This window comes from Nicotiana tabacum, chromosome 16 (assembly GCF_000715075.1).
Source record: "Nicotiana tabacum cultivar K326 chromosome 16, ASM71507v2, whole genome shotgun sequence".
Classification (NCBI taxonomy): Eukaryota; Viridiplantae; Streptophyta; class Magnoliopsida; order Solanales; family Solanaceae; genus Nicotiana; species Nicotiana tabacum.
The window spans coordinates 116868967-116883676 of record NC_134095.1 but is presented as its reverse complement, the minus strand read 5'-3'; the positions used below and the strand labels follow the sequence as shown (position 1 = coordinate 116883676).

General features: G+C 42.2%; 1 protein-coding gene across 1 annotated transcript; it reads left to right on the top strand.

The window, feature by feature from the left end:
• The first annotated feature begins 266 nt into the window (after window positions 1-266).
• LOC142170368 (putative mitochondrial protein AtMg00820) lies at window positions 267-13780 on the top strand. Its single transcript, XM_075232265.1, has 2 exons — window positions 267-404; window positions 13439-13780. The coding sequence occupies exons 1-2, from the start codon at window positions 267-269 to the stop codon at window positions 13778-13780; spliced, it is 480 nt and encodes a 159-aa protein (XP_075088366.1).
• The last annotated feature ends 930 nt before the right edge of the window (window positions 13781-14710 follow it).

The window sequence follows — 14710 nt, the reverse complement described above, 5'->3', positions numbered from 1 at the left end:
CATGCTTTCCACCTTTCCCTTCTTGCATGCAGGCTTTTTGGGGGTTTGCTCCATGGGCCTTTTCCTGCCTTTTTCTGGCTAATAGGAGGATTTTCTGAAGATTCACTACTCTCATTGTCTGTTTTGAGGAAATATGAGTCGATGGATGACTCTAAGTTCATAGTTTCTTTAGGGCAAAGGGTTTTTTGAAACCTTCTACTTTGTCTGGTTGCAGTGGAAGTGGAAAGATTTCTTTTTGCCATGGTGAGAAAATTTGCTAGATGAGAATGAGAAGTGAAAGGAAGAAGAAGGGGTTTTATCAGAGCGTTGGAAAGATTGAAGAGTCGTCTTTGTTAATGGAAAAGGGCGGATTCAGAAAGGAAGTGACCTTTATGAAGGGATGTTTCGACGGTACAGAGGGAAAAGTAATAATGATGTTCACAACAAATTAATATGAAACACTCATAATAATGGATAGAAAATATTTTAGTGTAACGACCCGAGCGGTCGTTTCATGAGTTACCGCTCCGTTTTTCTCATTTCTATTTTTTATTGTCTTGTTCACCTGTATTATGTGATATTGGGTTGGTTGGTTCGGGTTCAGAGACGTTTTGGAAAGGAATGAGACACTTAGTCTCTATTGAGTAAGCTTAGGTTGGAAAAGTCAATCGGATGTTGACTTATGTGAAAAAGGGCTCGAATTTGAATTCCGATAGTTTGGATAGCTTCGGGAGGTGATTTGGGACTTGGAGAGTAATCAAAATGTGTTTAGGAGGTCCGGAGTAGATTTAGGCTTGAATTGACGAAATTGGAATTTTGGCGTTTTTCGGTTGATAGGTGAGATCTTGATATAGGGGTCAGAATAGAATTTCGGAAGTTGGAGCATGTCTGTTGTGTCATTTGTGATGTGTGTGCAAAATTTTAGGTTATTCGGATGAGGTTTTATAAACTTTTTGATCGAAAGCGGATTTTGAAAGATTTTAGAATTCTTAGGCTTGAATCCGATGTCAATTTGGTGTTTTGATGTTGTTTTGAGCGTTCCAAAGGTTGGAACAAGTTTGAATAAGGTTATGGAATATATTGTCATGTTTGGTTGAGGTCCCAAGGGCCTCGGGTGAGTTTTGGGTGGTTGAACGGATCAAATTCATGTTGGAAAAGTTGCAGAAAATCTGTTGTTGGTGTTGCAGACATTTGGCCTTCGCGTTCGCGAGTGGGCTCTTGTGTTCGCGAAGGGTTAGGATATGAGGCAGGAAGGTTGGCCTTCACGTTAGTGATGTGGGTCCCGTATTTACGAAGGGTTGGGTTCAGTGTTCATCGCGTTCGCGACGGTTTTCCCGCGTTCGCGTAGAGTACATGTGAGCAGCTGGGTCCAGGTCCAATTGTGCTTCGCGCTCGCGAGCTAGGTGTCGCGTTCACGATGGGTTGAGGAGCTGAAGATTTGCGCTCACGTACAGGGTGTCGCATTCGCAATGAAGGATTAAGTGGTCAACAAAATTTTGTACTTCGCGAACGCGAGGCATTGACCACGTTCGTGAAGAAGGGATTTCAAGTGCTGGGCAGAATGTTTAAAAGACTACTTCCGCGATTTTGGGTCTAAATTTCACCATTGTTGAGCGATTTTGGAGCTTTTTGAGAAGGATTGAAGAGGGAATCAAAGGAAAACACTTGGAGGTAAGATTTATGGACTTAATACTCGATCCTATTGTTATTTCTACCTAATTAAACATAAAATTTGTGGAATCTAAAGCCTAAAATTGGAGAGTTAGGGCTTGGAATTTGAGACTTTGATTTGGGGATTTGAGGGGTTATTTGTGGTCGGATTTTGATGTATTTGATATGTATGAATTCGTGAGAGTGTAAAGATTCTAGTTTTATAATTTTTGACTGAATCCGAGACGTGGGCTAGGGGGTCGGGTTTGGCCAATTTCGAGATTTTTGATGTAAATTGATTATTTTCGAGTGGGTTTTGTTCTCTTAGCATATTTTGATGGTATAAATCTGTTTTGGGATAGATTTGGAGCATCCGGAGGACGAGTCGAGAGGCAAAGGCATCGCGGGCTAGAGTTTGGACCGGATAGAGGTAAGTAATGATTGTAAATACTGTCCTGAGGGTATGAAACCCCAGATTTCACATTGTTGTGCTACTTTGAGGTGACACGCGCGCTAGATGACGAGCATGGGGTCGTGCACCGTTGGGGATTGTGACTTAGTCTGTCCCGTATGACTGTTAAACTGTGTATTTGATTGAAAACTGTTTGCTATCATTGTATTTTAGAAAGTATTATCATGTTTTGGGTTGAATACCTTATTTGGGCCTCGAGCCAACTGTTTTGGACCCTTAAGAGATTTTCACTACTATTTCTCACTGTTTTGACTTCATATTTGTACTCAGTCATGCTGTATTCTACTGTTTTCATAACTCAGCCATGTTTACTCCATTTTGACGTTTTAAATGATATTTTGGGATGAGCATCATGTTTTACTGTGCCTGAGTGGCTTGAGAGATTTCTAACCAAGCGAGGCCGAGGGCCTGTGTTGTGAAGATATTATGGGATCGGGCTGCGCACCGCAGCAGTGTGTATTGATTCATGATTTTGAGGCCGAGGGCCTGATTTGTTATGCCACGAGGTGGCTTGTTATGAGGCTGAGGGCCAGTTTGATTATAACCCGAGATGGCTTGCTATAGCGCTTGGGCTGTAGGATCCCCTCCAGAGTCTGCACACCCTCAGTGAGAGCGGGTACCCAGTGTGAGTTGTGATATTGCCCGAGGGGCTATTGTTGTTTCATGTTATTGCCCGAGGGGCTGATACGAGTGATTGTGAGGTAGCCCGAGGGGCTGGTTCTGTTGTTATTTTGCCCGAGGGGCTGATTTATGTTTCTATCCTTTTCTCCTTGTATTCATCACTCGTTTGAATTAATGAAAGATGTTTTAAAGAGGTTTTTATTGAACTAAGATATTTTTACGAGCTTTTACTGAACTACTGCATTATTTTGGATTTATACTGTTTTGTTGTAGCATTATGCTGTGTTTTACGTGTTTTCTTATCGCTCATCTTTCTTTACTTTTTTTATTATTGAGTTGGCGTACTCACATTACTCCTTGCACCCTGTATGCAGATAAGGAGTCTCGGGTCATGCTAGCGAGTGCTGATTTGCTTTCTAGCAGGCTTGTTCGGAGTTGACTAGGTAGCTGCTCGGCGTTCACAGCCTAGTGCTTCTCCTTCCTATCTTTATTTTATTTTGTACTAGATTTGTATCAGACTATGTTGTCTTTTCATACTCTTAGACGAATTTTAGATGCTCGTGACTGGTGACACTTCGATGACGGGCTGTGTTTGTTTCCGTACTATTCTATTCTACTCTTTATTTTAGGATTTTAGCTTATTAATGACTTTAAATGATTTATTATAACTGTTTAGTTGGTTTGGGGGTTTGTGTCGGCTAGCCTAGTTTCACGATAGGCGCCATCACGACCGGATTTGGTTTAGGGTCGTGACAAGTTGCTATCAGAGCCTAGGTTACATAGGTCTCACGAGTCATGAACAGGTTTAGTAGAGTCTCGCAGATCGGTATAGAGACATCTGTATTTATCCTCGGGAGGCTGCAGAACCTTTAGAAAACTTGACATTCTTGAATTCTTGTTATGCGAATCTGTTGATCAGAGTCCTAAACTTTTGTTATTCTATTCTCTCACAGATGGTAAGTACACGTGCTACCGGTCAGGATGGACGACTACCAGTACCACCAGCTGGGGCCACTAGAGGCCGAGGTCGTGGTAGGGGTAGGGGTGTAGCCCGCACAGCAGCTAGGGCAGCACCTGCAAATCCACCAACCGCCCTAGTTCATGATCAGGTCCAAGTTGTGGACACTCCAGCAGCACCAGCTCAGGCACCAACTATGCCTATTGTGATTCCAGGTCTTCAGGATGCCCTGGCCCAGATTCTATCAGTATGTACTGGCCTAGCTCAAGCGGTCTCAGTTACTACAGCCGCAGCTACTTCTCAGACCGGGGGAGGCACTCAGACTCTCGCCACTCGCACACCTGAGCAGGTCGTGCAGGGACTTCAGACATCGGGGGCACCTCCAGCCTAGCCGGTTGCAGCTGCTCAGGACTATGTAGCTCTTGTTATACCAGTGACGAGCAGCGCAGGTTGACGAGGTTTGGTAGACTTCAGCCTCCGACTTTCAGTGTTATAGAGGGCGAGGATGCCCAGGGTTTCTTGGACAATTGTCAGAGGATTCTTCGTACATCGGGTATTCTGGAGACCAGCGGGGTCGCATTTACTACTTTTCAGTTTTCTAGAGTTGCCTTCACTTGGTAGGAGGCTTATGAGAGGCGTAGGCCTGTTGGTGTAGCACCCCTTACCTGGCAGCATTTCTCCGTTCTCTTTTTGGAGAAATATGTGCCATAGTCTCGCAGAGAGGAGCTGCACAGGCAGTTCTAGAAGTTGAGTTAGGAAGATATGACTGTGATGCAGTATGATATGAGGTTCTCGGAGTTAGCTCATCATGCTGTTTGGTTGGTTCCTACGGACAGAGAGAGGATCAAGAGATTCATTGATGGCCTCACGTATCAACTTCGGATTCTCATGACCCAGGAGAGGGTGTATGGTGCTACTTTTGAGGAGGTTGTTGACATTGCTCATGAGATTGAGGAGGTTGTTGACATTGCTCACGAGATTGAGTCGGTTCGTCGCCAGGAGAGGGATGAGAGGGAGGCCAAGAGGCCTTGGGGATCTAGTAGTTTTGGTGGTACTTCTTCAAGAGGTCAGCTTTAGCATGACAGAGGTCGTCCATTCAGACATGCTCAGTCAGCTCGCCTAGGTTATCGTGGGGCATCATCGGGTCATGGTTCTCACAGTTCTCATCAGGGACATTCATCAATCAGTGCCCTTCCAGCCCAGAGTTTATCCCGTGCTCCATCAGTTCAGGGCTCTTCTATGCCAGGTGCATTTGCTAGTCATTCCGGTGCTAGGGGTTCCCTTCAGTCCCCGTCTCTAGCACCAGGGAGTTGTTATGAGTGTGGAAAGTTGGGTCACATGTAGAGGTAGTGTCCTCGTCGTCTTGGAGGTTCGTCTCAGCAGAGGAGTTAGCCATCAGCTTCAGCGCCAGTTACTTCACCACCACCCACCCAACTAGCTAAGGGTAGGGGTCAGTCAGCTAGGGGTCACCCCAGAGGGGGAGGTCGATCAGGTGGTGGTCAAGCCCGTTTCTATGCACTCCCAGCTAGACCCGATGCTATTGCTTCAGATGCTGTGCTTATAGGTATTGTCTCAGTCTGCCATAGAGATGCATATGTGTTATTTGATCTCGGTTCCACTTTTTCATATGTATCATCATATTTTGCTCGTTATTTGGATACGCCCCGTGAGTCTCTTGTTTCATCTATTCGTGTATCTACTCCAATTGGCGATACTATTGTTGTGGACCGTGTGTACCGGTCATGTGTGGTGACTATTAGGGGTCTGGAAACTCGAGTGGACCTGTTATTTCTTTGTATGGTGGACTTTGATGTGATATTGGGCATGGATTGGTTATCTCCGTGTCGTGCTATTTTGGACCGTCATGCTAAGAAGTGACATTGGCTATGCCAGGTGTGCCACAGATTGAGTGGCGAGGTTCGACTGATTTTGTCCCCAATAGAGTGATTTTATTCTTGAAAGCCCAGCGGATGGTCGGAAAAGGTTGTCTTTCATACTTAGCCTTTGTGAGGGATGTCGGTGCAAAAATTCCTAGTATTGATTCTATTCCTGTTGTGAGGGATTTTCCTGATGTGTTTCCTGCAGACCTATCGGGCATGTCATCGGACATTCCACCGTATCGTATGGCTCCAACAGAGTTGAAGGAGCAGCTTTAGGAACTCCTTGATAAGAGGTTTATTCGGCCTAGTGTGTCGCCTTGGGGTGCACCTGTTCTATTTGTGAAGAAGAAGGATGGCACGATGAGGATGTGTATTGATTATAGGCAGTTGAACAAAGTGACAATCAAGAACAAGTATCCTTTTCCTCGTATCGATGATTTATTTGACCAACTTCAGGAAGCAAGAGTGTTCTCCAAGATTGATCTTCGTTTAGGGTATCACCAGCTGAAGATCAGGGAATCGAATATTCTTAAGACGACTTTTAGTACCCGATATGATCATTATGAGTTCCTGGTGATGTCTTTAGGGTTGATCAATGCCCCAACAATGTTCATGAATTTGATGAACAACGTGTTTCAGCCTTATCTCGACTCGTTTTTCATAGTTTTCATTGATGATATTCCGGTATACTCATGTAATCAGGAGAAGCACACAAAGCATTTGAGAGTTGTGTTGCAGAGATTGGGGAGGAAAACCTTATGCAAAGTTCTCCAAGTGTGAGTTTTGGCTCAGTTCAGTGGCATTCTTAGGGAACATGGTGTCCAGTGAGGGTATTTAGGTTGATCCAAAGAAGATAGAGGCAGTTCAGAGTTGGCCCAGACCATCCTCACCCACAGAGATTCGCATCTTTCTTGGTTTGGCAGGTTATTACCGTCAGTTTGTGCAGGGATTTTCATCTATAGCATCACCCTTGACCAAGTTGACTAAAAAGGGTGCTCCTTTCATATGGTCGGATGAGTGTGAGGAGAGCTTTCAGAAGCTCAAGACTGCCTTGACCACATCTCCAGTGCTAGTTTTGCCATCAGCTTCAGGTTTATATACCATGTATTGTGATGCTTCGAGAGTTGGTATTAGGTGTGTGTTGATGCAGGAGGGTAGGGTTATTTCTTATCCATCTCATCAGTTGAAGCCCCATGAGAAGAACTACCCAGTTCATAATTTGGAGTCGGTTGCCATTGTTCACGCGTTAAAGATTTGGAGGCATTATTTGTATGGTGTGTCTTGTGAAGTGTTTACTGATCATCGTAGCCTCCAGCATTTGTTCAAGCAGAAGGATCTCAATTGAGGCAGCGGAGATGGTTGGAGTTGCTAAAGGACTATGATATCACTATTTTGTACCATTCGGGGAAGGCCAATGTGATGGCCGATGCCTTGAGTAGGAAGGCGGTAAGTGTGGGGAGTTTGGAATATATTCATGTTGAGGAGTGACCTCTTGCAGTTGATGTTCAGGACTTGGCCAATCTGTTCGTGAGGTTGGATATTTCGGATCCCAGTCGGGTATTGACTTGTGTGATTTCTCGGTTTTCCTTATTTGATTGCATCAGAGAGCGCCAATACGATGATCCTCATTTTCTTGTCCTTAAGGACATAGTTAGCACGACGATGCCAGAGATGTGACTATTGGTGATGATGGGGTGTTGAGGATGTAAGGCCGGATATGTGTACCCAATATAGATGGACTTTGGTAGTTAATTCTAGAGAAGACTCATAGCTCGCAGTATTCTATTCATCCGGATGCCGCAGATGTATCAGGATCTAAGACATCATTATTGGTGGAGGAGAATGAAGAAGGACATTGTGGGATTTGTAGTTCGGTGTCTCAATTATCAACAGGTGAAATATGAGCATCAGAGATTGGGTGGCTTGCTTCAGCAGATAGATATCCCAGAGTGGAAGTGGAGCGGATCACCATGGACTTTGTAGTTGGGCTCCCACGAACTTTGAAGAAGTTCGATGATATTTGGGTGATTGTGGATCGGCTGACCAAGTCCGCTCACTTCATTCCTGTGTGTACTACCTATTCTTCAGAGCGGTTGGCAGAGATATATATTCGGGAGATTGTTCGTTTGCATGGTGTCCCAGTTTCCATCATTTCATATAGAGGTACTCTGTTTACTTCATAGTTTTGGAGGTCTGTACAGCGAGAGTTGGGTACTCAGGTTGAGTTGAGCACAACTCTTCACCCTCAGACGGACGGGCAGTCCGAGCGCACTATTCAAATATTGGAGAACATGTTGCGTGCTTGTGTCATTGATTTTGGAGGGTCATGGGATAAGTTCCTACCGCTCGTAGAGTTTGCTTATAACAAGAGTTATCAATCGAGTATTCAAATGGCTCCATTTGAGGCTTTGTATGGGAGACAATGTAGATCTCCGGTCGGATGGTTTGAGCTGGGTGAGGTTAGGCTATTGGGTACAGACTTGGTGCAGGATGCTTTAGACAAGGTGAAGGTGATTCAAGGGAGGCTTCGTACAGTGCAGTCGAGACAAAAGAGTTATGCTAGCAGGAACGTTCGAGATGTGTCCTACATGGTTGGTGAGAAGGTTCTATTGAAGGTTTCGCCCATGAAGGGTGTTATGAGATTTGGGAAGAAGGGTAAATTGAGTCCTCGGTTCATTAAACCTTTTGAGGTGCTTTAGAAGATTGGGGAGGTGGTTTATGAGCTTGATTTGCCACCCAACTTATCGAGTGTGCATCCGGTATTTCATGATTCTATTCTCCGGAAGTATATTGACAATCCGTCTCATGTTTTGGATTTCAGCACAGTTTAGTTAGATGATGATTTGATTTATGATGTGGAGCCAGTGGCTATTTTGGAGCGTCAGGTTCGAAAGTTGAGGTCAAAGGATATAACTTCAGTGAAAGTGCAATGGAGAGGTCAGCCCGTGCAGGAGGCTACCTGGGAGACCGAGCGAGAGATGTGGAACAGATATCCTCACCTATTTGAGACTTCAGGTATATTTCTTGACCCGTTCGAGGACGAATGTTTGTTTAAGAGGGGGAGGATGTAAAGACCCGGGCGGTCGTTTCACGAGTTACCAATCCATTTCCCCCATTTCTGCTTTTTATTGTCTTGTTTAACTGTATTATGTGGTATCGGGTTGGTTGGTTCGAGTTCGGAGAGGTTTTGGAAAGGAATGAGACACTTAGTCTCTTTTGAGTAAGCTTAGGTTGGAAAAGTCAACCGGATGTTGACTTATGTGAAAAAGGGCTCGGTTGTGAATTCCGATGGTTTGAATAGCTTCAGGAGGTGATTTGGGACTTAGGAGCATGATCGAAATGTATTTTGAGGTCCGAAGTAGATATAGGCTTGAATTGGCGAAATTGGAATTTTAGCATTTTCCGGTTGATCGGTGAGATCTTGATAAAGGGGTCGGAATGAAATTCCGGAAGTTGGAGTAGGTCTATATTATCATTTTTGATATATGTGCTAAATGTTAGGTCATTCGGACGAGGTTTGATAGAGTTTTAGATCAAAAGCGGAATTTGGAAGTTTTTAGAATTCTTAGGCTTGAATCCGATGTCAATTTGGTGTTTTGATGTTGTTTTGAGCATTCCGAAGGCTAGAACAAGTTTGAATGAGGTTATGAAATATGTTGTCATGTTTGGTTGAGGTCCCGAGGGCCTCGGGTGAGTTTCGGGTGGTTGAACAGATCAAATTCATGTTGGAAAAGTTGCAGAAAATCTGTTGTTGGTGTTGTAGACATTTGGCCTTCGCTTTCGCGAGTGGGCTCTCACGTTCGCGAAGGGTTTGGATGTGAGGCAGGAAGGTTGGCCTTTGCATTCGCGATGTGGGTCCCGCATTTGCGAAGGGTGGGGGTCAGTGTTCATCGCGTTCGCGATGGTTTTCCCGTGTTCGCGTATAGTAAAGGTGAGCAGCTAGGTCGAGGTCCTATAGTGCTTCGCGTTCGCGAGCTAGGTGTCGCGTTCGCGATGGGTTGAGGAGCTGAAGATTTGCGCTCACGTACAGGGTATCGCATTCGCGATGAAGGATTAAGTGGTCAACAGAATTTTTGTGCTTCACAAACGCTAGGCGTTGACCGCGTTCGTGAAAAAGGGATTTCAAGTGATGGGCAGAATGTTTAAAAGACTACTTCCGCGAGTTTGGGTCTAAATTTCACCATTGTTGAGCGATTTTGGAGCTTTTTGAGAAGGATTGAAGAGGGAATCAAAGGGAACACTTGGAGGTAAGATTTATGGACTTAATACTCGATCCTATTGTTATTTCTACCTAATTAAACATAAAATTTATGGAATCTAAAGCCTAAAATTGGAGAGTTAGGGCTTGGAATTTGAGACTTTGATTTGGGGATTTGAGGGGCTATTTGTGGTCGGATTTTGATGTATTTGATATGTATGAATTTGTGAGAGTGTAAGGATTCTAGTTATATAATTTTTGTCGGAATCCGGGATGTGGGCCAAGGGGTCGGGTTTGACCAATTTCGAGATTTTTGATGTAAATTGATTATTTTCGAGTGGGCTTTATTTTCTTAGCATATTTTGATGGTATAAATCTATTTTTGGATAGATTTGGAGCATCCGGAGGACGAATCAAGAGGCAAAGTTATCGCGGGCTAGAGTTTGGACCGGATAGAGGTAAGTAATGATTGTAAATGCTGTCCTGAGGGTATGAAACCTCGGATTTCACATTGTTGTGCTATTTCGAGGTGACACACACGCTAGATGACGAGCATGGTGTTGTGTACCGTTGGGAATTGTGACTTATTCCGTCCCATATGACTGTTAAACCGCGTATTTAATTGAAAACTATTTGCTATCATTGTGTTTTGGAAAGTATTATCATGTTTTGGGCTAAATGCCATATTTGGGCCTCGTGCCAACTGTTTTGGACGCTTAAGAGATTTTTACTACAATCCTCACTGTTTTGACTTCATATTTGTACTTAGTCATGTTGTATTCTACTGTTTTTATAACTCAGCCATATTTACTCCATTTTAAATGATATTTTGGGCTGGACATCATGTTTTACTGTTCCTAAGTGGCTTGAGAGACTTCTGACTGAGCGGGGCCGACAGCCTGTATTGTAAGGATATTATGGGATCGGGTTGCACGCCGCAGCAGTATGTACTGATTCATGATTTTAAGGCCGAGGGTCTAATTTGTTACGCCACGAGGTGGCCTGTTATAAGGCCAAGGTCCAGTTTGATTATGCCACGAGATGGCTTGATATAACGATTGGGCTGTAGGAGCCCCTCCGGAGTTTGCACACCCCAGTGAGCGCGGGTACCCAGTATGAGTTGTGATATTGCCCAAGGGGCTATTGTTGTTTCATGTTATTGCCCGAGGGGCTGATACAAGTAATTGTGAGGTAGCCCGAGGGGTTGGTTCTGTTGGTATTTTGCCCGAGGGGCTGATTTATGTTTCCATCCTTTTCTCCCCGTTTTCATCACTCGTTTGAATTATTGAAAGATGTTTTAAAGAGATTTTACTAAACTAAGGTGTTTTTACGAGCTTTTACTGAACTACTGCATTGTTCTGGATTTATACTGTGTTGTTGTAGCATTATGCTATGTTTTACGTGTTTTCTTATCGCTCAACTGCCTTTACTTTTATGACTTACTGAGTTGGCATACTCACATTACTCCCTGCACCCTGTGTGCAGATCCAGGAGTCTCGAGTCACGCTAGCGAGTGCTGATTTGCTTTCCAGCAGTCTTGTTCGGAGTTGACTAGGTTGCTGCTCGGCGTTCGCAGCCCTGTGCTTCTCCTTCCTATCTTTATTTCACTTTGTACTAGCTTTATATCCGACTATGTTGTCTTTTGATACTCTTAGATGAATTTTAGATACTCGTAACTGGTGACACTCCGATGTCGGGCTGTGTTTGTTTCCACACTGTTCTATTCTACTCTTTATTTTGGGATTTTAGCCTATTAAAGACTTTAAATGCTTTATTATAACTATTTAGTTGGTTTGGGGGTTTGTGTCGGCTGGCCTAGTTTTACGATAGGCGCCATCACGGTCGGGTCCGGTTTAGGGTCGTGACATTTAGAAAGATGCAAAAGATTTGTTTTATAAAAATGCACAATACCAAGCTTTTTCCGTAGTAAGTAAAATCTTTCCTTTAAAAGAGGTTTTGTAAAAATATCAGCAATTGAGAATTAGTACTAATGAATTCTAATACAATATCACCTTTAGCAACATGATCACAGATAAAATGATGTTTGATTACTATATGCTTTGCCCTAGAATGATGCACATAATTTTTTGACAAACATATGGCACTAGTATTATCACAAAATATAGGAGTAGAGGTAAGAGATAGATCGTAGTCGAGAAGCTGATGCATTATCCATAGAACTTGTATACAACAACTTCCAACAACTAAGTATTCTGCTTCAGTTGTTGATAAGGCAACACAATTTTGTTTCTTGCTATGCCAAGAAACTAGTGCATTTCCCAAGAGTTGACATGTTCCACTGGTACTATTTCTGTCGATCTTATTGCCTGCAAAATCTGCTTTTGAAAATCCACTTAAAGCAAAATTGTTAGAATGATCATACCATAATCCTAGTTCATAAGTACCAATGAGGTATCTTATAATACGTTTAACAACAATAAGATGGGATTCCTTAGAAGCCGACTAAAATCTTGCATACTTGCAAATACTGAATAATATCTGTTCGACTAGAATTGAGATATAATAAGGATCCAATCATTCCTCTATACATAGTTTCATCAACACATTTTCCATTGCTGTCTTCATCAAGCATCGTTGTTGGACTCATTGGAGTTCCAATAGACTTAGCATTCTCGATGCAAAAATTCTTTTCTTGTTCACGATAGCCTTAGACTATAAAATTCTGTTTATGTCCTTTTCAAACAGAAGATGTATTTTCTTCATATCAGCTTTGTAAACTCTATTCTTAGAAGCTCATGATTTGTACTACCAGTCCTTGGAAAATATAATAGATCCAGATAATTTATTTATGTTTAATTGACTTGTTAACATTATTGGGGTTGGATAGTTATTAGTTGGCTTACCTAGCGGGTTGAGTTAGGTGTCATCACGACTAGTGAGTTTTGGGTCGTGACAAAAGGGATACTACATTTCTTTTATCAGAAGTAATCATGGAAGAGAATTTGAGAGCAGAGCTTTGGAATTTTTTTGCAATGATCAAGGAATCTCTCACAACTTCTCTTCACCAAGGTCACCAAACAGAATGTAGTGGTAGAATGTAAGAATAGAACTTTACAGGACATGACAAGAACCATGATTGTAGAGAATTCTCTACCTTACCATTTTTGGGCAGAAGCTGTGAGCACAACATGTCATATCATTAATAGGTGTATGATTAGACCAATCCTCAAAAGGACTCCATACGAACTATGGAATGGTAAGAAATCCAACATCAACTATTTTCACTCTTTTGGGTGCAAATGTTTCATTCACAATAATAGCTAGGACAATCTGGGTAAGTTTGATCCTAAAAGTGACGAAGGTATATTTCTTGGATACTCTCCCTCAAGTAGAGCATATAGGGTTTATAACAAAAGAACTTTATGCATTGAAGAATCAATTCATATTATTTTCGTTGATATTAACCCTCACTTAAAGAATGAAAAAGTTCCTAAAGATGAGGAAATTTCTATTGTCCAAAATCTGTTGTTGTAGGAAACGATCATCAAAATGAGTCAATTGGTCAGCAAACTCAGTCAACTGAAGAGCATATTAAAGATCACGAACCTTCTCAAATAGATTAGTCAACTAATGTGGGAAGAGAACCTTCCTCAAACACTCCAAATGAATGGAAAAGTGAACCTGGCTATCCTTACAAATTCATTATCGGAGTTCCATAGGAAGGAATCACCACTAGAAGATCCCAAAAGCTCAAATCACATGTGGCTTTAATTTCTCAACTTGAGCCAAAGAAAGTAGATGAAGCTATGAAAGTTGTTCACTGGATCAAAGCAATGAAGGATGAACTTGATCAGTTTGAGAGAAATAAAGTGTGGGAGCTGGTTCCAAAACCTTCAAACTCATCTATTGTAGGAAAAAAATGGGTGTTCAAGAATAAATTAAAAGAATCTGGACAAGTAGTTCGAAATAAAGCAAGGCTAGTTGCACAGGGATACTCTCAGCAAGAAGGAATCGACTATGATAAAACCTTCGCACCTGTAGCAAGATTGGAATCTATTTGAATACTACTTGCATTTTCTGCTCACAAAGGATTCAAACTGTTTCAAATGGATGTAAAAAGTGCGTTTCTAAATGGGTACATTTCTGAAGAGGTATATGTAAAGCAACCGCCTAGATTCGTAAATGTCACTCTCCTAGATCATGTATACAAGCTGAGTAATGCTCTGTACGGACTCAAGCAAGCTCCTCGTGCATGATAAGAAAGGTTTAAGATCTTTCCTTCTAAATCAAGGTTTCAAACGAGGTACTATAGATACAACTCTATTTATTAAGCATTCAAGTTCAGGTAACTCAAACTTATGTCGATGATATTATTTTTGGTAGTCCTAACTCTGTTCTATGTGAAGAATTTGCTCTTTCTATGAAAGAAGAATTTGAAATGAGTATGATGGGAGAATTAACTTTCTTTGTTGGACTGCAAATCAAACAGTCTCCTAAATGGATCTTCGTTAGCCAAACCAAGTATACCAAGGAACTCCAACCATCGAACGTAGCAACATCGGCATTCAAAATCTGTACACATTGTGCAGGAAGTGTAGTATGAGTACAACCGACCCCATGTACTCAAAAAGTAACAAACCTAACCTCAGGTTGAAAGTAGTGACGAGCCGGTACATAGGTTGGGTCCAACACAAATAACCAACAGTAGTTCAAACAGTGTACAACAAATAAATAAAGAAATAGCTCAGAAATAAAGTACTCAGCCTTTTCATAGTTTTCCGAAAACAGTTCCACTTTTCAAGTATACCAATGAAAGCTCAAATCCTCCACCGCAATCGTTAAAAATATGAGTAAATTTTGAAAACCATAACTTTTTCCTGAAAATCCTTTCCACAATAGGTAAACATGTTTCATTTCCTTTTTCAAATAACAAGTGTGAAATACCTCTCTATAATGATATATCAATGTATACAAAAAGTCATAATAACGTA

What these genes read in the sequence shown, in the direction of transcription:
- LOC142170368 (XM_075232265.1), top strand. Translation starts at nt 267, where the DNA reads ATGAGAAGTGAAAGGAAGAAGAAGGGGTTTTATCAGAGCGTTGGAAAG. An exon ending in TCGACGGTACAGAGGGAAAA is followed by an intron (nt 405 to 13,438) that starts GTAATAATGATG and finishes GGAGTTCCATAG; the next exon opens with GAAGGAATCACCACTAGAAG.